This window comes from Schistocerca americana, chromosome 3, assembly GCF_021461395.2.
Source record: "Schistocerca americana isolate TAMUIC-IGC-003095 chromosome 3, iqSchAmer2.1, whole genome shotgun sequence".
NCBI lineage: Eukaryota > Metazoa > Arthropoda > Insecta > Orthoptera > Acrididae > Schistocerca > Schistocerca americana.
The window spans coordinates 820,194,627-820,222,132 of record NC_060121.1 but is presented as its reverse complement, the minus strand read 5'-3'; the positions used below and the strand labels follow the sequence as shown (position 1 = coordinate 820,222,132).

At 44.0% G+C, this 27,506-nt stretch overlaps 1 protein-coding gene across 1 annotated transcript; it reads right to left on the bottom strand.

The window, feature by feature from the left end:
- Positions 1-16,164: 16,164 nt before the first annotated feature.
- LOC124606423 (5-hydroxytryptamine receptor 1-like) lies at positions 16,165-17,158 on the bottom strand (the record flags this gene model as incomplete). The annotated part of the gene is made up of 2 exons (XM_047138405.1): positions 16,165-16,333; positions 16,415-17,158. Coding segments are annotated over 2 exons (897 nt in total), but the record flags the coding sequence as incomplete, so codon positions are not given.
- Between the last annotated feature and the right edge of the window lie 10,348 nt (positions 17,159-27,506).

Genomic DNA, 27,506 nt, shown 5'->3' with positions numbered 1-27,506 from the left:
GTTTTGGCGTTTCCACAGTGACGCTGTTAGTGAGATCGAAATCTAAACCTGCTTCAACTCTCATTTAAACTAGTATCGTTAATCAAGTACTATAAATTCTTCGGCATCGTGGACGAACGGAAAAAGAAAATGTCTTCCAAAGTCGCACCACTGTGTCTGTTACCTATTTGCTGCAGTACAGTACAATTACCTTTCACATTTAATTTACAACTTAGTGGAATACGTCAAACAGCACAGCCGCAAGTGAAGAAGTATTCCATATTCCTCCACAGATCGTTTGGATGTTGGTGTCATTTTTTTAGCTACCGTTGTCAAGACATGCTGCTTTTTAAAACTGAAGACATGACGCCTTAGGAAAACCGTGACCTTCCTAGTAAATGAAAGGAAGGTCGTCTGTATCAGACATTGGTTTCAATCTGATTGATACAATATCTTCAAATCCAGAATTAGGGCTTCAAAGTACAGTTTTCCTGAAAGGCTAAAGGTGCAGCAGTAGTTTCAAGATGATTTTATCGGCAGCTCGATAGTGGTACGTACTGAAAACAATACACATAAAAGTGAGCTTTTCCTGTGATGTGCTTGGGGTACGCTTGCACTTTATGTTTGTTCGGCTCCATTCCTGGGCATACAGGTCGTACAATGTAAATTTTGTATGTCCTTTTTTATGAGTTTGACAAGCCAGTGTGGTGCAGTTTTCTATGAGTGGAAACTCATCTAGTTCTACTGGTGGCATATATGCATGTTCATAAGAATTTTCTGAAGGACCGATGATGAGAGCAAGTTTTTGTCGAAAGAGACCGTAGTGAAATAAAATAAAAATACTCAGCAATCCAGGTTGCAGGTGTTGCATTAGAGGGAAAATTCTGTAACGTGTACAGATAAAATGGCTAACTATAGACAAGTTCTAGGAAACGGGCAGTTCTTAATGCTTCACACCACAAATGATATTAAGTGGTCGCTTTATTGATATTCCTTAAAAGCCCGAATTACGTATTTGCAATGTACGTAAGCAGCATACCTCGTAAACGAGCGGAAGTTCGAAAGTAGGTGCCCTAAACTGTAATATCTCCGTCAGACTTTCTTAAAATTTAGAGAATCAGCAATATGCGATATTTTTCAAAGTGTCAATTTATTTTTATAATAATTTTGGAGAGTGTGTGATAGATTTACTGTAGATAAGTTAAAATTAGTAATATTTTGTGAAACTGACGTGATTATCTATTACCTAGATACAGTACGGAAGTATGCCGGTTTCGTGTTAACAGGTTTCGCAGGTGATTATCTGAAAGACTGTAAAGTAAAAGGGACAGTATTTGGTGTTTAGAAGACTTAAAGGTAAGCTCTTAACTTACCGACACAATCAATTATTTTTAAAGTCGGAAAAGCAATAAAGAAGACTAGACAATGAGTCTGAGCAGGAAGATCATTTTGTGCACAAAACATACCAATGCCTTGCTGACTGTATTTTCCCAAGAAAGAGAGCAATTCTTGGAATTTTTGTATGCAGTGGAGTGTCTAATTAAAGCAGCGTAAGTTCCAAAATATAAATAAAGGGAAGAAGTCGAAAGAAAATGAATGTTTGCTAATCAACAAAATTTGGAATGTCAGAGTCGTAGAGATACATAACATTAAGGAGGCATGATTGTAGGCCGGCTCAAACAAAGGAAATATCTCATACTGAATAGTGAGAGAAAAGACACTTCCCTCAATAGAAATCTGCTAACGAAAAAAATGTTTCTGAAACACAGCAGTTGGGGAACGATATTATTTCGATCTGAATCGTGAAATTGTGATAAAACCATAAATTAACGTAATGCATTGTAAATGCGTTACTTATAAGGAATATGAAAATTAAGAGAACTGATAAAGTTTGAACTGATGAATAGTTAAAGAAGCTGTCCGGTGAAATACGACTATGAAAACGTCTCACAATAGATGAGACGGTTAGTGGAACATACGACAACGGATTCAGGGTTTGTTAACTCGGTAATGGGAGATGCATCAGAAGGGGAATGTGCATTGTAGTCAAGTATTATCACAGGTAAGAAAGAGCATCCACAATGTTGTATGTAGTACGCAGAAGGGAAAATATATGTACACAGAAGGAAATCAGAAGACTAAAAACTTCAAGAGAGGCGTGTTCTACGAAATTTGAGTTTTTATGCTACTATTATATCGTACCAACAAGCAATTACGATAACGCCATGAGTAACGTATAAAAATACTTCACCTACTAACTAAGTTATTGAGACTTCGCACAAAGAGAAACGCATTATCACTCACAAAGGAGTTATTTCCGTTACTGTCATCGATTTCCAACCAGTGAATTCATCGTGAGGAACGAAATGCCCTTCCTGTGAGGACACAGAACCACTGGCAACACACCACTTTGCGTGTTGCCTAACTCAGCTGTCATTTCGTGACTATGGGAATTCTAAAGCTGGTGTTTTTGCCGGTGCACTTGCTGCTCTCACAAGAGGACCCTGGCACGATAGTTCGCGGGCTGCACAGCTGCTCGCTGCTGGCCTAATGCGCCGCCATCTCAGACAAAGCAACCAGAAACTGTGTAAGGAATATGAGGAACAAATCGTAGTTGCATATTATGCTCATAACATTTTTCCGTTCAGTAGTTCAAAACACTTCAGCTACTATGTTGACGGTAACTTACAGTAGAAAACGTTCAGCACAAAAAATTCGTTGATACAGAATATCACTGCAGCCCACAGTAATTACTAATTAATCTCGCACTTCTTTTGTTGAAGAAACAAAACTCGTTTAACATGGAGGAAAAGTGCACTTCGCATACGAACAGCCGCGACACCATCCAGCTGTATTGGCTTTCTTTTTTCGTTGTATCGATCACTGTAAACACTACTCGGGACTGTTTCCATGTTACCTCTTTTGTTTGGATACTGCCACTGTCACTTTAGTAAGTTTTCGAGTCTGGAGATAGGTGTCTCGAAGTCGGCGAACTATGTATCGTAAAAGATGTTCACATATGCGCCCGTACGTTAAAGTGATGGTGTAGATTTTATTTTTAACTGAAGGCACTGTAACTTTATTTACCTACCCTCGATAGCAGAGAAAGCGGGAATATGTGCTGAAAAGAGCACCGTTTAAAACCATCACATACTTTTTTTCTAAAGTAACAATAATACAGTGCAGTAAACTTTCCGTGTACAATATGTACTTACAAGAGTAAACATCGTACTACAAACTGAGTTGCTTTACACAAGTAAAATTTTACTAAATCGAGAAAACCCTTTTGAAACATTTTTCTCGCATGCATTGTTTAACAGAAATACCTTTAAATAGTCCGCCTCCGCAGCGTAGCGGTAGCGTTTCCGCCTGCCACGCTGGAGACCCGGGATTAATTCTCGGCAGGGGACTGGGCGTTGCGTCTCCCTCAATCATCATTTTCATCGCCGCCGAAGTGGCGTGTGAGGTCCTGTGAGGACTCCCGGTCAACAATGCCAAACGATCATTTCCATGTTACCTTTAAACACAGAAAGTAATATTTCGGACTATTCAGTTTCGAGTTAAATATGGTTCACTGTACGTTCGGACAAATTTTGTTATGCATAACGAGGCGTCTTTTACTAAATCTGATAATTGGTTTTCGTAAGTATCTTTTGTGAATAAAAGTGTGGACCGAGCAGTTATACTCTTCAAGTATTTTCGAGTTATGCAAAATCAGAAACGACAAAGAAAAGTACTTAATACCGACAACATTGACATCCGACATGGGAACAACACACGTGGTTATGACCTGGGAGATCTGTCTTTCGTACTCTCTCATTGGCTCTGAGCACTATGGGACTCAACTTCTGAGGTCATTAGCCCCCTAGAACTTAGAACTACTTAAACCTAACTAACCTAAAGACATCATACACATCCATGCCAGAGACAGGATTCGAACCTGCGTTCGTAGCGGTCTCGCGGCTCCAGACTGCAGCGCCTAGAACCGCACGAACACGTACTTTTTCATTGTTCACTTAATGTAGACCTACTAAAACGACTGCCACTACACGTAAACATAAGTTTCAAGGAGCCGGACTCACAGCAAGTGACAAACACAAAATTAATTTTTCAGTTGTTCTAGGTTAAGTGAGCTAAATCCACACAAAGCTGCTGCTTGTTACTTGGATGGTTCAAATGGCTCTGAGCACTATGGGACTCAACATCTATGGTCATCAGTCCCCTAGAACTTAGAACTACTTAAACCCAACTGACCTAAGGACAGCACACAACACCCAGTCATCACGAGGCAGAGAAAATCCCTGACCCCGCCGGAAATCGAACCCGGGAACCCGGGCGTGAGAAGCGAGAACGCTACCGCACGACCACGAGCTGCGGACTGTTGCTTGGAGGTAAACTGCCTTCAAAAGAGTGATCATTCTCTGATCTAGAGTTATAAGAGGTCCACCACCGCGTTGAACTTTGGGTGCATTGGGAAATATTTTATAAGCATCTCATAACGAATTTTCAAATAACTTTAGCTTATTTGAAATAACGATGTTGATGTGTCAAGACATAATGGGAATGAATTCACACTGAGGTAAATGGCTCGAAGTAGGAATATAATGAAACCATAAAGTCCTCAAAAAATCAAGGACCATTCTTCATAAGTTTTCCTGGGAAATTTAAGGGAAGCTATGATACGTTATGCTGCATTTTTGCTCAGGGGGAAACAATCAGATGAAATGACACAATTTCAAAGACTTTACTGGTCTTATATAGATATGATTTGATGTATATAGACTGAAGCGGCGAGTGAACATTTGTACCAAGGCCGGGAATCGCACCCAGTCTCTTTCTTACGAGGCAGGTGCACCAGCCACTAAGCCACCTTTGCACAGTGGTTCGCACAACTCCACGGATTACCCTGGTATGCCTCCCTCCTCGATCCCAATTCTCACTGCTGTCTCAGTCTGTTCGTGTGTAAGGTGGAGCCGGCCGGTGTGGCCCAGCGGTTCTAGGCCCTTCCGTCTGGAACCGCGCGACCGCATCGGTCGCAGGTTCGAATCCTGCCTCGGGCATGGATGTGTGTGCTGTCCTTAGGTTAGTTAGGTTTAAGTAGTTCTAAGTTCTAGGGGACTGATGACCTATGAAGTTCCATAGTGCTCAGAGCCATTTGAACCATTTTGTAAGGTGGAATTTAGACTGGGACGGCAGTGAGAATCTAGATTGAGGAGGGAATCAGTGGAGTTGTGTGGACCACTGTGCAAAGGTGGCTTAGTGGCCAGCGTACCTTCCTAGTAAGCAGGAGACCCGGGTTCGACTCCTGGCCTTGGTACAAATTTTCACTCGCCACTTCAGTCTATGTACATGGAATCAATCAGTATCTCCAAACACTAATTTCTCCTAATGAGCCAACATAATCAACTTTACCCTCTGCAAACATTGACCAGCATGCTACTGTTCAAGATCTGTGATAACGAATTACTTGTTTCTGAGTATTGCATTTGACAGCAGGTGCAGGGGTTATTCGCTTTGGCCAAAGGAATTCATGGGAACCTTGCAGTATGTTTCCCCCGAAGACGGGGAACGGCTGAGGGCACAACACTGGGAATAACGGGGCAGTCCGCTCGCCACTCAGAGCATAAAGTCCTTGGCTTACGAGGGTGGTGGAGACACCCGAGTAAGTCTTGTGGGACCCTCGTGTCACTCAAAGAAGGGCAGTAATTTTTGTGTTCTGTCATACAATACTTTTCGGTGCCCGGCTAGCGCATTTGAGCCCCCACCTGGTACTATCTGGAGAAAACTCACTGTTCTTGAAGAGGCCAGGCCTGTTGCTGTGGGATCAGGACTTGGTGGAGTTCCCGCCTCGTTCGCTTGGCGTGTTGGAAATTCCAACTTGCATAAACAATACTCTGATTCGCAAAATCACTCTTGGTATCAGACGGGAATTTCTGCAACAAACTATGAGAGGAGAGTGTCCTGATTGCCCCTTTACTTGATATATTCAGAGCTGTCAAATTATTTATCATTGCATTTAACACTGAAGTCTTATGCCTCTGGACAGAAGTAAGTACCATTTAACGTTATTGGCGTTTGCTGCCGTGCCGGGGCAAACTGGGAAGTCTGGTGATTAAACACTCTTGAATCGGTCGTCTCAAAGGCGATAGCTGTGGAGCGATCAATCTGCTGTTCTGTACCGGACCATCGCACCGACAACATAGCGCGATCCGCAGATTCTGGGCTGGTGCAGATCTCGTGCTGACCAACATCTTCACGTTCGCCAAAAGACAAGACATTGCCGACCACCGACGCCGCAGTGCCGTTTGATTCTTTCATTTTAGTTCGAACAACCAGCCACCACATAGTAAAAGTATTCGCATCATTGAGGGAATGTGCAGTATGAATCCGTTATCCCACCCTGGACATCATACTTCTGCTGATTAAGTCTCTCTCATGTTAGAATCGTAGTGTCAATCTGTTGGTTTTCTTGTGTATGAGGACGAACTTCTGCAATAAATCATTAGCTTATTTTTAAAGAATTAGTCCCTTCATCGCATTTTCGTTATCAGTTGCTTTAAAACTACAGCAACTAATTAATTTTATAGCTGTTCCTCACTTTAGGATCTCAGGTTAGGTCGAAATTTCAGACAGCGTGTCTTCATTGTGTTAGGTGTCAGCATTAGGTCTTAAGGGGTGAACTGGAGTCTAGATGGCCTCTGATTCCTTTGACTCCTTTAACCATTTCTGAGTTCAAAAATGGGGAGGGAGAGGGTGTATTGCAAAGCACCAGTCCAGGATGGGTCAAACAGTGGCCGTAGTTTCGGAAGTGTATCCCGCTGTAGAGCAAGAACTTTCTTTTACACCTAGTAATGAGAAGGAGAGGCGAAAAGACACCATATTTTATTCCAAAGAAATTTTTAAAAATTTACCTTGACTCTGCACACAACTTTCTTTATTCCGTAGACATTTAAAGCACTCTGGAAGATTTCTGAAGTGTAATGTGAATGCACTAAGAGATGTACATATATTCAAACACAGCGTTCCCCTGCCTTACTTCGACCATAAGGAGTATTGTACATTGCTTTAACCACTACATAACTAAGAAAATAATGCAATAATTTCCGTTTACTTGAATTTCTCATAACGTACCGTTTCTACAAAAGAAGGAAAGATGTTTGACAAAGAGCGACCATCCTCAAGAATTAGGTCTTTTATTATGTGTGCACGCTGTACTGAATCAATGAAGATACAGTAAGAAGGCAGAGTTTAATTTCTAAACAAGAGACCTAGCAACGAACACCTCCAAAGTGACAGTGTCGTAAGTATACATCGTATAGTAAGCGTAAATCCTCATCGCATTTTACCGAATAATGGCACTGAATAGACTGTGATTATTATCCCATTACCCTCTTGAATATATATATATTAACATGAACAAGATGTTGTAAGTGCACAACAAATTACATTTACACTCTTCTCTAATGCGTGTTCTACGATCTTTCTTTCTAGCCTAAATTCATAAATGGAACAATCTTGTGTTTATGACTTGGGAACATGAAAGGATAGAAGTATTATTTTTCGGTCATTTGCAAGTGCGAATTATGAAAGGTGTTTCTAAAAATCAAGCAACAAACGAGAACCTCTTCTGGCAGTCGAAATAGATCTCATTGACACTGCTTCGTAACAGCTTAAGTTTCATCGAGAAAGCTTAAGAGGAATTACATCAAGACAGTTATGATACGTGAACACATATCACTGAAGATTAAAGGATTTTCGTCGTCTTAACTTATTATCTCCGGCGAGTAGATTTTTGAAGGTATTAGCAGAGCGTTTAATTAATTCGTAATCACAAATTACCGCACTCTGCGCCGAAATTTTTTTTCTTCGTTTCTTTTAATGTGTGATAGGGCGCTGATAGGTTTGCTGTTTCAGAGTGACAATTATTGAACTATATCAAAAAAGAACGTAAATTAGTTACAAACTACGACGTGCACACACATCATTCAGTATGTAAACGACACTACAGGTATTCCGATTTAAGTTATGACACGTTCGGTATGCCTGCAATCATTTATGTGGCGCAGACGAACAGCAAAATTGTGGATGAGCCGCTGAACTTGCGGAACCTCGGTGCTGTCGATGTCTTCCTGAATGATTGTTTTCAGCTCAGCAGTGGTTTTGGCGTTCTTGCTGTACACCTTGTCTTTAATATAACTCCTCAAAAACGAGTCTCATGTGTTCAGATGCGAAACATGGCGGTCAATCGAGGCCCATGCCACTGGCCTCTTACGCCATAGCCAGAAAGCAGTCCTGCTTCGATGGGGTCGAGCTCCATCTTGCATGAACCACATCTTATCGAAATCAAGGTCACTTTGGACAATGCAGATGAAATCATCTTCCAAAACCTTCGAGAACCGTTCCCTAAATTGCTCCAGGCAAATGCCGGGATGGTTCCTTTGAAAGGGCACGGCCGACTTCCTTCCCCGTACTTCCCTAATCCGATGAGACCGATGACCTCGTTGTCTGGTCTTCTGCCCCAAAACAACCAATCGTTCGGTAGTCACTGTGCCATCGAGGAATATCGCATGCCATACAGCCACCCGTTGAGGGTTAAGAGTCTTCTCGATAGCGAAATGCGGATTCTCAGTCCCCCATATACTTCAGTTTTGCTCATTGACGAACCCATCCAAATGACAGTGGGCTTCGTCGCTAAATCAAACAATACGTGCGCATACGAATTCCCATCATATACCACGGCCAACCGTGCAGTTTGAACGACCCAACGCGAACCGTTCAGAAGTTATAACGATTTTATTTCGTGTAGTTCAATAATTGCATCCAGCATGTGGTTGCGTATACTGAATACTTCCTATTGTATCTCAGAAAAAAGATGTGCTGTTTTAAACACTCTGCTACATTGATTTCAGTAATATCTGTAAGTCTCACAACTACACACAAAGACAGAATGTCATTGCTTCAGAATGTCCGCCCCAGTAGCTGAGTGGTCAGCGTGACGGATTGCCGTCCTCTGGGCCCGGGTTCGATTCCCGGCTGGGTCGGAGATTTTCTCCGCTCAGGGACTGGGTGGGGTGTTGTGTTGTGTTCATCATCATTTCATCCCCATCCGGCGTGCAGGTCGCCCAATGTGGCGCCGAATGTAATAAGACCTGCGATATGGCGGCCGGACCTGCCCCGCGAGGGGCCTCCCGGCCAATGACGCCAAACGCTCCTTTCCATTTTCCATTGCTTCAGAATTTCTTTAGCGACGGTAGGTGTAATAAATTCAGAGTCTCGGTACTCTTTTTATTTCCGTTAGTGCCTCGTACAAGCAATAACAGACGGAGGACGTTGACATATACGATGAACGGATTACAGAGCGTGTCAAGATCACTTACGCATAATCGAAAAGTTACTTTGGTTATTTGGTGAAAGAATGGTGAGCCATTCCATATTTTCAGTAGCAGGTAAGAAAGCGACGTACAATAATACCGATGCTGTACCGTAAATTTCCTAACAATATATGTGTCTCATGCGACGTCGCCTTGTATTTCTGCTGATTTAAATATTCACATGGAGCAATAGTTTCCTTGTTTTTAAATAAGTGCCATACACAGAATTTAATAGAAATGATGAGTGATCGTTTGTTTGTTCAATCTTCCGCTATAAATCCGCAGTAGTGTTATGTGAAATCAGATGAGCGGCGCTGTTATTCGGCTTCTTAGCGTGTAACTCTGTAACACCGATACATGACTCCACTATCATTTACCAACTCTTGGAAAGGAAATATTAGATTCACACTAGTTCGTGTGTGTTATTGTGTTGCGAAAAATGTTACAGTGACAGATTAGTTACACCGCACTCTTAAACCCAGTGAACAGCTGTTCTGCCGTCGGTTTGTCAAAATATGCGATATGTTATTGTGTTGTGTATGCGGATCAATTTCTCATTTCCCGAGAATGGAGTATCAGCTTCACGCTTAAAGCGTTGTTGTCGAGTGAGCTGCCTGCGTTAGATACACAATGTTCCGAGCTTCTCAACGAGCAATATTCTCCTTCGGTCGTTATACGTAACCGTGAAATCATGACCTTTGGTGTGAAATGTGTAAATTAGCTTCAGTACCTATGAAAGTAAAACTTCAGCCATTTTGGATTATTAAAAGTCATACACGTGCTTGGAAAAAAATATGATTATCGCCGTTATGTTTCTAGAAGCTCAGTGATATAGTTATCTCAACATATTTGATTACAGTGAAATTTTATTTGCTCGTCTTTACATTCGTGGTTGAGTGTATCTGCTGTGTAATAAACGCAGGACGATGTTATTGTTGTAACTGACAATGTTCCGAAACTTATGAGACGGATGTTAGGCTTCATTTTGTTTTTCACATTGTTTTTGACTATTGTTCGTTTGAAGACACGTTTTTCAGGCAGCTGCAAAGCAGATGAGGTACGTCTGTGCTGGTTACATTCCAACGTATCACAGGAACACGTATGTGTCTGGGACAAATATCAAAATATATATCGCTCTTTTATAATTCGTGTGGTGATCGAATTCTTCATTTCTTGCAATGGAAATAATAGCCTTATGTGTATAGAAAATCATGTTGAGGTCAGTGCACGATACTGCAAGGTAGACGAGAAGCAAGGCGGTTGTTTAGACTTTGTATTTCGCAACATTATGCCACGCTAATTTAAGGGGAAAGTGTACTGTGGATACGGCTTTTCAAATCAACTGCCCTCACGTAGCAAAACACATACGATGTTGTTTTCGTATTCAGAGTATTTCAGTTGCCCCTACCGATGTTGTTTATGCAATCAGCAAAGTTAAATCTGGCCTTCAAAAACAGCGCACAAGATTTTAATATTCTCTTGCTCGCTACGCGGAAGCTGTTAGTCCCACATGAAACATGAACGCGACAAATTTTGTAGGAAATTTAACGTAGTTTTCATATCTTACTGGGATATCTTTTCGTTGGAGGTCACGGTTTTCGATTTGTTCAAGAGAAACGAACCAAAGTAACCTTCAATGCACCTCTACCTCCACATTCATCCCTTTCCAGTCAAGATTTCTAGTATGTTCATCATGCTATATGTTAAAAAGCAATTACATTTTTATGTAGAATTTTAGCGACTTAGATTTGAGCAATTTTTTTTCTTAGTATGAACCTGAGACAGAATTTTCACCATCGAGACAATAAGTTAGGCCTATGCATATGCGCAAACATGAAGTATTGTGGCATGTTGTGGTGTTATAGGTAGAAGCTGGTAGTGCACTAAATACATCCACTTAATACGAAACGCTGGAAATGTTGACTGTGGCAATCTGACAGAATCAATTTATAGGACGTGTGTTAAAGATCTTCTCGGCTTTTGTATCTATCATAAACTTCTAAATATCTATCGCGTAATTTACCTGTCTGAAAAATTCACTGTGTTGTGTAAGAAGGAAATTATACCAGCAGTACAGTAAAAGTTGGTGCAGTTGTTTCAGAAACGTCTGTTGACGAGTATTAACAATTGTATTAGTGCTAAATGTAGAGGTACATTTACAGTGCAGCGAAGTGGACGTTTTATGTTCGGAAACATAATTTTGTGAAACTTGGGACTCCATGCGTCAAGAGGGAAGTGTACTTTACTATCTATAAGGGGAATGTTTCGAATGTGCACATATTTACTGTCGGAGGTTTAGCAATACTGATTTATTAGTTACATAATAAAGGCGCTTTCGTTATTGAAGCCAAAAATAGCTACTGCTTATCGGAAAAATGTGAACAATGCATTCTTGATAACATTAGAGATTACTGAAGTTAAATTCGTAAAATATTTCGGTGACCAAACTGGTTTCGACTTCTGCCCCGATAAAGAACTGCTATGTTGCCAAGTGGCCGCTTAAATAAGTATTGGTACTTTATTAATCACTACTGCCCAGTTTCAAGCTCGAAACAATGTGGTAGAAACGATGCTGCAATCTAAATGATTTCATTTTCAATAGCACATAGATAATTGGTGGCATAAGGCTGCGTCAAAAGATGTTGTCTTTATTTGTGTGTGGATCCCACCTATTGACTACCGGCTACTGATAAGAAGAAATCGATTCAGGCAATACAACACCTTACGCAAATATTTTACTGAAATCAACGTTATTATTAAACGAAATATGTTCGTTGCTCAGGAGCGTAGCAAGCGTCTGAGCTAGCAGGGAGCAACTCATGTTAATTTTGTGGTGAATCGCGACATAATTTGAGATTTCACGACAGACGTTTATGGGTAAAGTTGCTAGTGATTTAAAACTATATACCACTACGTATCGGAACAGAATACGAGCTCGGTTCGGGAAGATGATTTTGCTAAGGGTGTAACTGCTGCCTCCCCTCGCTCACCACAGTCTCCTCTCCCACACTTGACCCACACTGGATACGTCCCTATGGCTGATACTTGCTACACGTAACAAGGCAAACATGGACGAAAGCATCATTAGCTGTTGTGAGCCACCATACAATCTGTACGGAATGGCACCGTAAAGGACTGTGTCAAGAAAACAAATCATTACTTCGCACTGCTACATAAAATAGCACGCAAGTATTGCTAACCTGTCTTTTGTACTGACTACTGTAGTCAACTGCCCTCACGTAGCAAAACACATACGATGTTGTTTTCGTATTCAGAGTATTTCAGCTGCCCCTACCGATGTTGTTTATGCAATCAGCAAAGTTAAATCTGGCCTTCAAAAACAGCGCGCAAGATTTTAATATTCTCTTGCTCGCTACGCGGAAGCTGTTAGTCCTACAGGAAACATGAACGCGACAAATTTTGTAGGAAATTTAACGTAGTTTTCATATCTTACTGGGATATGTTTTCGTTGGAGGTCACGGTTTTCGATTTGTTTAAGAGAAACGAACCAAAGTAACCTTCAATGCACCTCTACCTCCACATTCATCCCTTCCCAGTCACGATTTCTAGTATGTTTCTCGTGGCATTCCTTCCTATCACTGTACAAAAATTGCTGAGTACACGAACTATCCCCGATGTTCGACCTTTTTTAGTCTGTATTAATTGGGCTGTTAAGCAAACAACATAGTCGGCTATTTTGTTAACGTTATTAATTTAAACGTGCTTTTGAAGGTAATCAAAGATAAACGACTTTTTAGACACTACGCTAAAACTAATTACGTTGACAGTTCTATCCAAACTTAACCCTTACAAGAACAGTAATTTAGGGGTCCGAAGGCCTTACGAGGACAACAATGTAATTCCTTATTTTATGCCGTTAAAATTGACAAAACGTTTATGTAAAATCTACACGAACATTAGTTTTCCAGTTTGTAAGTGCTCGACTAAGCTGATAGCGTAATAAGGTTAGTCGACGAAAAGAAGGTCGAACGTGGAAAACAACTCGAACGTGGAAAACAACTGGTGAATTCGTAAATTTTTGTACGGTGGTAGGAAGGTGTGCTATGAAAAATATACTAGAAACCTGACGTCTGGGGTCTGAGTGTGGGAGTGGAGGTGCATTTGAAGGTGACTTGTATGTTTTTGTCGGATACTCGAAAACTACGGTCTTTAGCAGAAACGTATCAAAAATGGTTCAAATGGCTCTGAGGACTATGGGACTTAACATCAGAGGTCATCAGTCCCCTAGAACTTAGAACTACGTAAACCTAACTAACCTAAGGACATCACACACATCAATGCCCGAGGCAGGATTCGAACCTGCGACCGTAGCGGTCGCGCGGTTACAGATTAAAGCGCCTAGAATCGCTTGTCAGTGCGGCCGGCGGAAACGTATCCCAGCACGGAATTTAACTACATTAAGTTTCTTAGAAAAACGTCGTGTTCATTTTTGTAAGTAGGACTAATATAGACTGTGAGTAGCCAGCGAGATAATATGAAAATGTCGCTCATGGTATTTGAAGGCAAGGTATCACCTTGCTGGCGCAGAAAATGACATCAGTAGGGACAGATGAATTACTCTATATACGGAACAACGTTGATGACTATTGAATTCAGTATGCGGTACAAAAGACAGATTTATATTAGTGTATGTTTGTGTTGTGGTGTGAATGAATGATTTTTGATTTCTTGCTTTATAGGAGTTGATAATACGATCATGTAGTCCCGAAACAGTTTGTGGTAAGTTAATACGATTCTTCTGGTGAGCAAAGTGTGTTCAATCACAGTCAATAAAACTCTTCTGAGACGGTGACCGCATTGTCAATATGTAAAACTTCCGACGTTTCAGCCACTACTGTAAGTGGGCAAGTAAAGTTAGGCTCTTATACACTGGTGGCAGAGGCTGTTGACGAATTCTGACAGACTATTGAGGATGAGGAGGAGGGGTGTTAGACTTCCACATCCCGAGGAAGGTCGCTTGCAATAGTGGCCGAAACGCCGGAAATTTTACAAACTGACAATGCGGTCACAGGCCCAGAAGAGTTTTGTTGACTGCGAATGAACACACTTTGTAGATCGCGATCACAATGTAGAACCTTTTTTCTTAAAGGACATCATAGTCGCCGTTGACTGTATAAAATATTTATTATTACGATTGCAATTTTGGCCTTATGGCCATTTTCAAGTAACAGTGCATAAGTTACCTTTTGCAATGTTACTTGAAAATGGCCATAAGGCCGAAATTAATAATAATAAATATTTTATACAATCAACGGCGAGTATGATGTCCTTTAAGGGGGGTAGCACGTCAAGCGGCCCGACTTGGAGCAAGACAGGCACCACAGGACATTAATTCCCACTGTCTATACTTTTACAAATAAATTCGTATAACGTTGTCAGAATGACCAGGAAGGATTCAGGATTCACACTCATATGAGTGGAAGTTCAAACACGTAACAGAATAATTTTTTTTTGCTTTTGAAATTTCAGCATTTTTTCACATACTATTGGCTGCATTTGTTGCTATAGGTACACTTTTCTTCATGAGTAAGAGAGATTGTTCGATGAATTTTGCACAGCGCACAAACCATACTTACAGGTATAGGAAACTATAGAATTTATTTAAATTATGAAAAAATGAATGAGCTGTTGCATTTTAAGCTTCATGTTTAGAAAAAAAACTCAACTCTTATAGCTAATTGCCTCAATTTTTACCACAGTTTTTAATAGATTTGGAAAATTCTAGAGTTTCATACACCTGTAAGTATGGTTTGTATGCTGTGCAAAATTCATCGATCAATCTCTCTTACTCATGAAGAAAAGTGTACCTATAGCAACAAATGCAGCCAATAGTAAGTGCAAAAATACTGAAATTTCAAAAGCAAAAAAAAATTATTCTGTTACGTGTTTGAACTTCCACTGTTATGAGTGTGAATCCCGAATCCTTCCTGGTCGTTCTGACAACGTTATACGAATTTATTTGTAAAAGTATAGACAGTGGGAATTAAAATGTCCTGTGGTGCCTGTCTTGCTCCAAGTCGGGCCGCTTCACGTCCTACCCCCCTTAAGAAATATTATATGACTGTGAATCCCAACCATGAGAAGTAGACATTTTTGTTGTTCCAAGATGGCCGCTTTCAACAAGCTTATACTGCCACAGAGTCAGAATTTTGTTGACTATGAATGAATACACTTTGTGCACCGCGGTCGCAATGTAGACATTTTTGTTGTTACGAAATAAATCTCTGGAGAACAGCCTTGTATGAGTGTGCATAGGACACAATATTTCGGCAATCAAGTGTTCAAATGCGTGTGAAATCTTATGGGACTTAAGTGCTAAGGTCATCAGTCACTAAGCTTACACACTAATTAACGTAAATTAACCTAAGAAGGGAGGACTAGAACCTCCGCCGCGATCAGCCGCACAGTCCAAGAGTGCAGCGCCTTAGACCGGTCGTTTCGGCAATCGACCACGTTGCCATCATCAGGTGCACTGATGTACTGACCAGCGGTGGGCCCACCGCCCACCAGGTGCACTGATTTTGGCAACGTGGTCGATTGCCGAAATATTGTGTCCTATGCACACTCATACGGGGCTGTACACCCCAGATTTATTTCGTCATAAAATACGCCTCGAGAAATTGAAGAGTCACATTTTTGTTGTTCCAAGATGGCCGCTTTACTGCCACCATATAAACTTATGGAAACTCATATAAGGTTTGCCATGTTTATTGACTGTGACTATTGCCATGGAGGGTGGTGTTAAATAAATTACACATTTTAGACGACTAGTGCATAATGAACCCTGTGATGGGGGTATCAATGTTGTTTCAAAAGGTGCGGTGTAGCTGTGGACAGACTGGGCGCGGGCAGGTGTCTGGGGACCACCTGTTGGTACTCACGGTGGTGTTGGTGCTAGTGGTGCTGGGCCGGTGCTGCTGCTGCTGGTGCTGCGCCCTCACCGCGGGCGACGACGACGACTGCTCGTCGGCCGCGGGGGTGGCGCCGTTGCCGTTGGCGGCGCCGTCCACCGCCGTGTCCGCCTCCGCTGTCGCGGCCGAGGCGGCGAGCCGCGTCTCCGGCGGGCCGCCGCCGTTGCCGACGCTGATCTCGAGGTAGGAGTGCGCCCGCAGGTGCGACTGGGCGCGCCGCTCCTCCAGCACGATCTTGCGCGCCGCGCGGAAGATCTTGTAGTAGACGACGATCATGACGCTGAGCGGGATGTAGAAGGAGCCGAGCGTGGCGTAGATCTGGTAGGCGAAGTTCTGGCACACCTGGCACTGCGGCAGGCCGTGCGGGTCCTCGTGCTCGTTGCCGAGGATGAGCAGCGGCGGCAGGCTGATGCAGGCTGCGCCCAGCCACACCAGCGCCACGCTTGCCACCATGCGGCGCGGCGTCCGCCGCACGCCGTACTCGAGCGGCTTCGTGATGGCGTAGTAGCGGTCCACGCTGATCATGCACAGGTTGAGGATGGACGCGGTGCACGAGAGCACGTCGAACGAGACCCACAGGTCGCAGGCGACGGGGCCGAAGCTCCACACGCCGAAGATCTCCGACAGCAGCGCCATCGGCATCACGAGCAGCGCGACGCACAGGTCAGAGACGGCCAGCGAGACGAGCAGGTAGTTGCAGGGGCGGCGCAGCTTGCGCACCAGGCACACGGCCACGCAGACGAGCACGTTGCCCACGACGGTGCCGACGATGACGCAGAGCAGCACGAGCGCGATGAGCACCGCCTCGGCCGGCGTGTAGGGCGAGCGCGGGCCCGGGAACCACCACTCGTCGGGCGGCGGGCCGCCGCCGACGCCGCCGCCGCCGCCGCTGCCCGCGCTGCTCGCGTTGGCGCTCGAGTTGCTGGAGGCGGCGCCGGCGCCGGAGGCGGCTGCTGCTGCTGCTGCGGCGGCGGCGGCGGCGGCGGCGGCTGCTGTAGCGGCGGCCACGCCGGCGGGCGCCTCCATGCGACCGCGCTCACTCGCGCCGCCGGGCCTCCCTCACCATGCCCCCGACACCCGCTCCCCTCGTCTACGGTCACAGGTGAGTCGTCAGACACTGCTAGGTTCCGACAGCCTTCCACTGCTTATCACTCCTACACTGCTCTCATACGCGCTCCCCTCGTCTACGGTCGCAGGTGAAACGTCAAACACTGCTAGGTTCCGACCGCCTTCCACTGCTTTTCACACCTTCACTGCTCTCGTACGCGAAATCGACGATTATCCAACAGCTATCTCTCAATCACCACTATGTTCCAGGCCTCACACTTTGTATCACTACCCGAAACTTCTCGTAAGCTAAATCGCCGTGCAGTTATCCTCCACAAGTGTCTTTGGGCACCAAATGGTTCCAGTAGTCTTACACTATGGATCACTCGGGAAATCACCGATTCTCTGTTAACTACCACGTGGAAGCATCTTCAGCGACCTAATGACCACAATAGCCTCACAGTCCGTATCTTTTTCGGCACGTTTTATGTGATATATCGCCGTTTGTACCACCACTGCCGCTCAAAACAAATCACACCCACTTAATAGTTGCAATATTGCCATATCAATCTTATCCGGCACCAGTGATAAGCAAAATTACTGATTGGTTTCGACAGCTTTCCACTGCTTATCACTCCTACACTGCTCTCGTACGCGAAATCGACGATTCTCTAACAGCTATCTCTCAATCCTCAATCACCACTAAGTTCCGGTCCTCACACTTTGTATCACTACCCGAAACTTCTCGCAAGCTATATCGCCCTGCAGCTATCCTCCACAAGTATCTTTGGACACAAAATGGTTCCAGTAGTCTTACACTAGGGATCACTTGCGAAATCGCCGATTGTCTGTTAACTACCTTATAGACGCATCTTCAGTGACCAAATGACCACAATAGCCTCACAGTCCGTATCTTTTCCGGCACGTTTTATGTGATATATCGCCGTTTGTACCACCACTGCGGCTCAAAAGAAACCACACCCACTTAACGGTTGCAATATTGCCGTATGTATCTCTCTTATCCGGCACTAGTGATAAGCAAAATTACTGATTGTCTCACTGCTATCCAGTGGAACCTTCAGTCACTACACTGTGCAACGGTGTTATTTAAATGTTAATCTTCATTGTTTTTACTGTGCGGACGTCGTTCACTCGATCCTGAATTCATACTCAAGTTATTTCGGTCCTGTTTACAGCAATGTACGTGTATATTGTGATCGATGAATCGTCTCCTATTGTTCTACACAATTTTGTACACTAAACGTCGGCCAACAGTTGTCTCCAATAGTCTCACACAGTGTAGCAAACTTATTGTCCACTATTTATTGTCAAAACTACACAGCTTTGATAAGGAGGACGTCTTTCGGTTCTTAAATGTCTTTCCGCTACAACAGTGGATTTCTTCTGTGGGACTGAACTGGTTAGAACTCTAATCAATGCTCCTAACAGCATCCATCATTTCTCTCATCTCTCCAATAGACTCAAAAATAACCGTTACCAACTGTTTAAAAAACTGGTGTGTACTGCTTATCTACCAATGTCTCACCTTTCGGGCTGAATAGCTGCTTCCTCATATTTGAGAACTCATCTGCTTCCTTTTTCTGCTTATGTGGAAACGAAAGTGTTTTCTTTAATACGGCAGAAACTACCAGTCTACCTTACTAATGTGTTCCCTATAGCACCTGTTTCACTATATAAGACGCACAGTAATTGCACCAACACTGTCGCTCAACGTAGCAGCTGCATATTTATCACATACGTCATGTTCACTCCCAATGTGAACGATATCAGTCTTACCTATTTGCCACAGACTCGTCAAGAGAAGAGATTTTACCGCTTGATGTTTATTATACACAAGCACAACCGAATTCGTAGTGAACTGTGTTATTTACAGGTTCCTAACGATTTTAAACCTAAATTTATTCAGTGACAACTCTATAGTCGAATTTGTTTTCACAGTATCTTACACAGAGAAGAATATTTCAAAATATCCAAACTATGTTACGGATAACTGAACTGGCATCTCATAAGGCGCCAGCACGACGTGATTTAAGTGTGGTGTACTATTTCATTCCTCAAGATTATTCCTCAGCACCATTTCACATACGTCTCTTGATATTTCATAACATATCACACTCTTAGGTCTTTCTGTTGATATTTAACAGTTGTATAAGACAATTAATATTAGTATGTATGTGTATCTTCAGTATCATACTAGTATACGCTTGGTGTGTGTTTCATGTATACACAAACCTCTTTTTCAGAGCACAATGGAGGCCGCTAACGGATTCGTTCATTAATCAGTGAAGCTTCGCGTCTGAGTCGGTACACCCCACTGAGTTTTTTGAACGATGTAGTTGTCTAAGATGCTAAACAGATTTAGAAATGTTACGCTTTGGAAGGCTATCAGACGTGTTCGGCAGAAACGAACAAGCATGACAGAATTACTATAAATCTCTATTAGTAATTGAAAAAATATTTGGCCCAGTAAGCGTAAATTTGTATCAATGTACTTGCTTTTGATAATAAAATATTTTAGTCTACAATATTATTTACACACGCAGTAAGGATTCAGTGGGAATCTTGACAGCACTGCCAAAAAGTCACCTCTCTATCGTTTCCGCAAATGAGTTATCTATACTGTAACTCCTGACTTCTCCACTGTAGTAGTATTTGTATGGTGTTGCCTTATCGCAACGACGTATAGGTAGATGCCTGTTTGGACGTCTGTAGCTCTCAAGATAACGGTTTTGGATCGTGACTTGTCACGACTGCTGTCGCAGTATTGTCTACGTTGTGGCACTTTAGCTGGGCGTGGGTACGGCACCAGCGGCGGCAATCAGTACATTCCGGGACATCGCTATCTGCTTGCCTGCGCAAGCGTGCCTACAGGATGGGCGGGTCGCAAAAAATGCCAAGAGCTCGCCTGTCTCGATGATGACGTCGCGGCTGAGATATGCCTCGTCACGGCCGTTTATTGCTGAGCTCGACTCCGACCTTTCTTGTCTGTTTTTTCTTTGTCTCTGTCGCTGCACGTCAAGGAATGACCCTTAGGCGAGTCCTAGGTACGCACTCTGTCCTTCGGTGGAAACTGAAGTGTCTCGTGCCTGTCGCTTCACACGCCACGGTATTCTCTTTGCTCGAGTCTCACTGGCCCGGGAAGAACTTCTAGTAGCGTACGACCATCGAAGGAGACTACATGCCAAGCATTATAGTCATTGAGTTTGTAAAGCGATTATCGAACTGAAAGTATCCCTTTTATTTTGCTTCTCGTCGATAAATCAGTCTCTCGCTGTAATTAATGTTTACAGGAGTCGAGTATCAACCTACAGGGCTTCCGAAAGGTTTAGACAGTTGCTGAAGAGCATTGAGTAGCTCCAGAAAGGCGCTCCTGGAAAGAAAAGTGTTTTATAGTGTTTTGGAGAGGCTTTTTTTAATCTTTCTAACACTCGAATTGACAGGCTGTAGAACTACAACACCGATCTTGACTGGAACTTAATTAACACAGATTTCCTTTGTGAACTGATTATTGGGTAAGTTTCTCGTGACAGGATTTGTAGGCAATAATACTGGGTAATTTTAAGCGGCCGAGCTCGAAGCTGTTGTGGGTGGATGTAGCGTTTACCAAATTAGCCATCACAATACTGTGACTTTGTTTTCACAAAATCTTGGCACAGTGTATATTGATATTGTTATCATCCAAACGTCATAACTTGCTACTTGGTAGACGTCAATGCGATTGCGGCAACACATTCACAATACGTGGGGCAGGCGAAATAACTCTAGAGACACTGCAAGAGATTACCTGATACCGACAATATATTATAGTCATATTTCGGCCTTGTATAACCGTCCTCTTTGGTAGTCTCGGGCAATTCTTAGGATCTTCGAGCGTCGAGGAAAAGAAAGGGTGGTATCCGTAACAGGGCGAGTTGTCAGACGGCCGGCAGTGGAAGAAATTGACGTCACTGACTGATTTAAATCGGCTGTCACCAGCGTCACACGAGAGAGAGAGAGAGAGAGAGAAAAAAAGAATAACGAAGCACGCGCGCGAGTCCGGTGGCGGACGCCTGTAGTGGAACCAGCTAGCCGTCCGGCAAGCCGGTGGACGCGCCGTCGGCGGCCCGGCCGTCGCGCTGCGCTGCCCGGCAGGTACGCGCTCGCGCCCTCACTCGCTCACGTTCGTGCTGTCGGGTCGCGTCGCGGTGCTGTGTGACGCGGACGCGGCGGCTGCCCGGCGCACACTGGCCGCCCCGGAGGCCGGCGCCGCGGCCGCGCCGTCTGCGCATGCGTGCTGCCGCTGCCACCCGCCGCTCCGGCCCAGCTCCGGCGACCGCGTGCCACAGCCGGGCCGCGTCACCACGGCACACTGTGTCATCACTGAGAAGGCGGCGACCCTAGGTAGCAAATATGCTTTGTACACGGTCTATCACACAACAAAAGTTACGAACCGATCTATGTAAATAAAAATATAAATATTCTTTTGTTCATTCAAAATCATGTACCGGAACCTCCGACATATATATATATATATATATATATATATATATATATATATATATATATATATATATATGGTGAGTCACCTAACGTTACCGCTGGATATATTTCGTAAACCACATCAAATACTGACGTACAGATTCCACAGACCGAACGTGAGGAGAGGGGCTAGTGTAATTGTTTAATACAAACCATACAAAAATGCACGGAAGTATGATTTTTAACACGAACCTATGTTTTTTTTAAATGGAACCACGTTAGTTTTGTTAGCACATATGAACATATACACAAATACGAAATCAGTGCCATTTGTTGCAATGTAAAATGTTAATTACATCCAGAGATATTGTAACCTAAAGTTGACGCTTGAAACCTCCGACGTTCAGTTGCGTGTTGTAACAAACACGGGCCACGGTCGGCGAGTAGCATCTGCAGGGACATGTTTACGACGACGACCGTGTTTACGAGTGTGGCTGTAGTGCACTGTTGTGGTTTGGTCTAGCTGTCGCAGTGTCCGCATGTAGCGCTTGCTGCTATTGTTATTCTGCATTCGTCTCCGCACGCAGACCAACTGTAGTACACCGTGTTACCAGACGTCTGTGATAGTGTAGTGTTGTAGGAACTCTGACCATGGTGTATTCGAACTCTGAAAAGGCGGAGATGATACTCATCTATGACGAGTGTCGAGGAATGCAGCTGAAGCCTGCAGGGTATATGCAGAACGGTACCCGGACAGAGAGCATCCAACGTGCCGCACATTGCAAAACATCAACCGCCAACTGTATGCAACAGGTATGGTATTAGCACGCAAACGGATCCGTAACAGGCCAGTCACAGGAGAAGCGGGTCCAGTTGGTGTGTTAGCTGCTGTTGCCATGAACCCACACATGAGTACACGGGTCATTGCGAGATCCGGTGGACTGAGTCAAAGTAGTGTCATGCGCATACTGCATCGTCACCGCTCTCACCCGTTTCATGTGTCGCTACATCAGCAATTACATGGTGATGACTTTAATCATCGAGTGCAATTCTGTCAATGGGCATTAACAGAGAATGCGTTGCAGTTCTACCTGTGTACCGATGAAGCGGTGGTGGTGGTGGTGGTTTTTGGGGGAAGGAGACCAGACAGCGAGGTCATCGGTCTCATCGGATTAGGGAAGGATGGGGAAGGAAGTCGGCCGTGCCCTTTGAAAGGAACCATCCCGGCATTTGCCTGGAGCGATTTAGGGAAATCACGGAAAACCTAAATCAGGATGGCCGGACGCGGGATTGAACCGTCGTCCTCCCGAATGCGAGTCCAGTGTCTAACCACTGCGCCACCTCGCTCGGTTCGATGAAGCGGGTTTCACAAACCACGGGGCAGTGAATCTACGGAACATGCATTACTGGTCCGTCGACAACCCTCTCTCACTCAGATAGGTAGAGCGACAGCGACCGTGGACTGTAAATGTATGGTACGGAATCATTGGCGACGACCTCATTGGTCCTCACTTCATTGCAGGGGCCCAAACAGCTGCCACATACATCTCGTTTCTACAGAATGATCTGCCAACGTTGCTCAAAAATGTCCCACTGGAAATGCGTCGACGTATGTGGTATCAGCATGATGGTGCACCTGCACATTCCGCAATTAACACTAGGCTGAGCCTTGACAGGATGTTCGACGGGCGTTTCATAGGACGTGGAGGACGCATAAATTGGTCAGCCCGTTCTCCTGATCTTACACATCTGGACTTCTTTCTGTGGGGTACGTTAAAGGAGAATGTGTACCGTGATGTGCCTACAACACCAGAGGATATGAAACAACGTATTGTGGCAGCCTGCGGCGACATTACACCAGATGTACTGCGGCGTGTACGACATTCATTACGCCAGAGATTGCAATTGTGTGCAGCAAATGATGGCCACCACATTGAACATCTATTGGCCTGACATGTCGGGACACACTCTATTCCACTCCGTAATTGAAAACGGAAACCACGTGTGTACGTGTACCTCACCCCTCATGGTAATGTACATGTGCGTCAGTGAAAAAGACCAATAAAAAGGTGTTAGCATGTGGACGTAATGTGCTGTTCCAGTCTCTTCTGTACCTAAGGTCCATCACCGTTCCCTTTGGGTCCCTACGTAATTCGGTGCTCTCCGATACACACGATCGAACAGCGGAGGAGTGGTACTCAAGCGTCAACTTTAGGTTACAATATCTCTGGATGTAATTAACATTTTACAATGCAGAAAACGGCACTGATTACGTATTTGTTTATATGTTCAGATGTGCTAACAAAACTAACGGGGATCCATTTAAAAAAAAACGTAGGTTTGTGTTAAAAAACATACTTTTGTGCATTTTTGTATGGTTTGTATTATCCAATTACACTAGTCCCTCTCCTCACGTTCGGTCTGTGGAATCGATTCGTCAGCATTTGATGTGGTTTACGAAATATATCCAGCGGTAATGTTAGGTGACTCACCATGTATATATACAGGGTGCTACAAAAAGGTACTGCCAAAATTTCAGGAAACATTCCTCACACACAAATAAAGAAAAGATGTTATGTGGACATGTGTCCGGAAACGCTTGATTTCCATTTTAGAGCTCATTTTAGTTTCGTCAGTATGTACTGTACTTCTTCGATTCACCGCCAGTTGGCCCAATTGAAGGAAGGTAATGTTGACTTCGGTGCTTGTGTTGACATGCGACTCATTGCTCTCCAGTACTAGCATCAAGCACATCAGTACGTAGCATCAACATGTTAGTGTTCGTCACGAATGTGGTTTTGCAGTCAGTGCAATGTTTACAAATTCGGAGTTGGCAGATGCCCATTTGATGTACGGATTAGTACGGGGCAATAGCCGTGGTGCGGTGCGTTTGTCTCGAGACAGATTTCCAGAACGAAGGTGTCCCGGCAGGAAGACGTTCGAAGCAATTGATCGGCATCTTAGGGAGCACGGAACATTCCAGCCTATGATTCGCGACTGGGGAAGACCTAGAACGACGAGGACACCTGCAATCGACGAGGCAATTCTTCGTGCAGTGACGATAACCCTAATGTCAGCGTCAGAGAAGTTGCTGCTGTACAAGGTAACGTTGACCACGTTAGTGTATGGAAAGTGCTACGGAAGAACCAGTTGTTTCCGTACCATGTACAGCGCGTGCAGGCACTATCAGCAGCTGATTGGCCTCCACGGGTACTCTTCTGCGAATGGTTCATCCAACACTGTGTCAATCCTCATTTCAGTGCAGATGTTCTCTATACAGATGAGGCTTCATTCCAACATGATCAGATTGTAAATTTTCACAATCAACATGTATGGGCTGACGAGAATCCGCACGCAATTGTGTAATCACGTGATCAACACAGATTTTTTGTGAACGTTTGTGCAGGCATTATTGGTGATGTCTTGATTGTGCCCCATGTTCTTCCACCTACGCCCAATGGAGCATGTTATCATGATTTCATACGGGATACTCTACCTATGCTGCTAGAACATGTGCCTTTACAAGTACGACACAACATGTGGTTCCTGCACGATGGAGCACCTGCACATTTCAGTCGAAGTGTTCGTATGCTTCTCAACAACAGATTCGGTGACCGATGGATTGGTAGAGGCGGACCAATTCCATGGCCTCCACGCTCTCCTAACCTCAACCATCTTGACTTTCATTTATGAAGACTATTGTCTACGCAAGCCCGGTACCAAATGTAGAGACTGTTCGTCCTCGTATTGTGGACGGCTGTGATACAATACGCCATTCTCCAGGGCTGCATCAGCGCATCAGGGTTTACGTGCGACGGAGGGTGGATGCATGTATCTTCGCTAACGGAGGACATTTTGAACATTTCCTGTAACAAAGTGTTTGAAGTCACGCTGGTACGTTCTGTTGCTGTGTGTTTCCATTCCATGATTAATGTGATTTGAAGAGAAGTAATAAAATGAGCTCTAACATGGAAAGTAAGCGTTTCCGGACACATGTACACGTAACATATTTTCTTTCTTTGTGTGTGAGGAATTTTTCCTGAAAGTTGGGCCGTATATATATATATATATATATATATATATATATATATATATATATATATATATATGATCAAAAAGTCAGTATAATTTTGAAAACTGGATAAATCACGGAATAATGTAGATAGAGATGTATAAATTGACACAAATGCTTGGAAAGACATGGGGTTTTATTAGAACCAAAAAACACAAAGTTTAATAAACGTCCGACAGATGGCGCGTCATCTGATCAGAACAGCAATAATTGGCATAAGAAAGTAAGACAAAGCAAAGATGATGTTCTCTACAGGAAATGCTCAATATGTCCACCATCATTCCTCAACAATAGCTGTAGTCGAGGAATAATGTTGTGAACAGCACTGTAAAGCACGTCCGGAGTTATGGTTAGGCACTGGCGTCGGATGCTGTCTTTCAGCATCCCTAGAGATTGCGGTCGATCACGATACACTTACGACATCAGGTAACCCCAAGCCAATAATCGCACGGGCCAAGATCTGGGGGACCTGGGAGGCCAAGCACGACGAAAGTGGCGCCTGAGCACACGATCATCACCAAACGACGCTCGCAAGAGAGCTTTCACGCGTCTAGCAATATGAGGTAGAGTGCCATCCTGCATAAACATCGTACGTTCCAGCAGGTGTTTATCAGCCAGACTGGGGATGATGCGAATCTGTAACACATCGGCGTACCTCTCACCCGTCACGGTAGCAGTTACAAAACCAGAATCACGCATTTCCTCGAAGAAAAAAGGCCCGATAACGGTAGATGTGGTAAATCCAACCCATGCCGTGAGTTTCTCGTCGTGTAATGGAGTTTCCACGACAGTTCTAGGGTTTTCGGTAGCCCAAATTCTGCAGTTGTGGGCGTTGACAGACCCTCAGAGCGTGAAATGAGCTTCGTCGGTCCATAACACGTTACTCAATCAATCGTCATCTTCCGCCATCTTTTGAAACGCCCACACCGCAAATGCCCTCCGCTTCACAAAATCACCAGGTAACAGTTCAAGATGCCGATGGATTTGGCACGGATAGCATCGGAGGATACGCCTCAGTGCCAACCAAACAGTAGTGTGTGAAATGCCGGTGCGACGTGCAGTCCCAACCAAACAGTAGTGTGTGGAATGCCGGTGCGACGTGCGACTGCACGAGCGCTGACTTCCAAGTGCATAGATGAACCCGCTACAGTCTCCATTTCATCCTGCCATGTCTCAGCAGCATTACGCCTTGTGCTCGGTCGGCCAGTACGGGGTCTATCATCTAAACATCCCGTGGCGTCTAACTTCGAAATCATTCTCGCCACAGCTGCATTTGCCAACTGACCTTTACCCGTTCGAATCCCTTTCCTATGGCGACAGGATCGTAACGCTGAACTAGCACATTTCCCATTCTGATAATACAGCTTCACTAAAAGCACCTTTTCAGGCAACGTCAACATGCTGCGACTCCTGGCGCATCTGATTCTCTCTCTCTTTTTCTTCTTTATTGTGATGTCATTCCCCTGCCCATATGGGCAATTAATGTTACATTCAATAAAATGTTACATTCATAAGGCGTTAAAAAAGGGGAACATAAAACATGAGAGAAAAAGGAGGTAAAATACACTGACATGGAGATGTTCATGGGGGACAGTTAAAAGAGTCACTGGAGAAGCAAAAAAAACA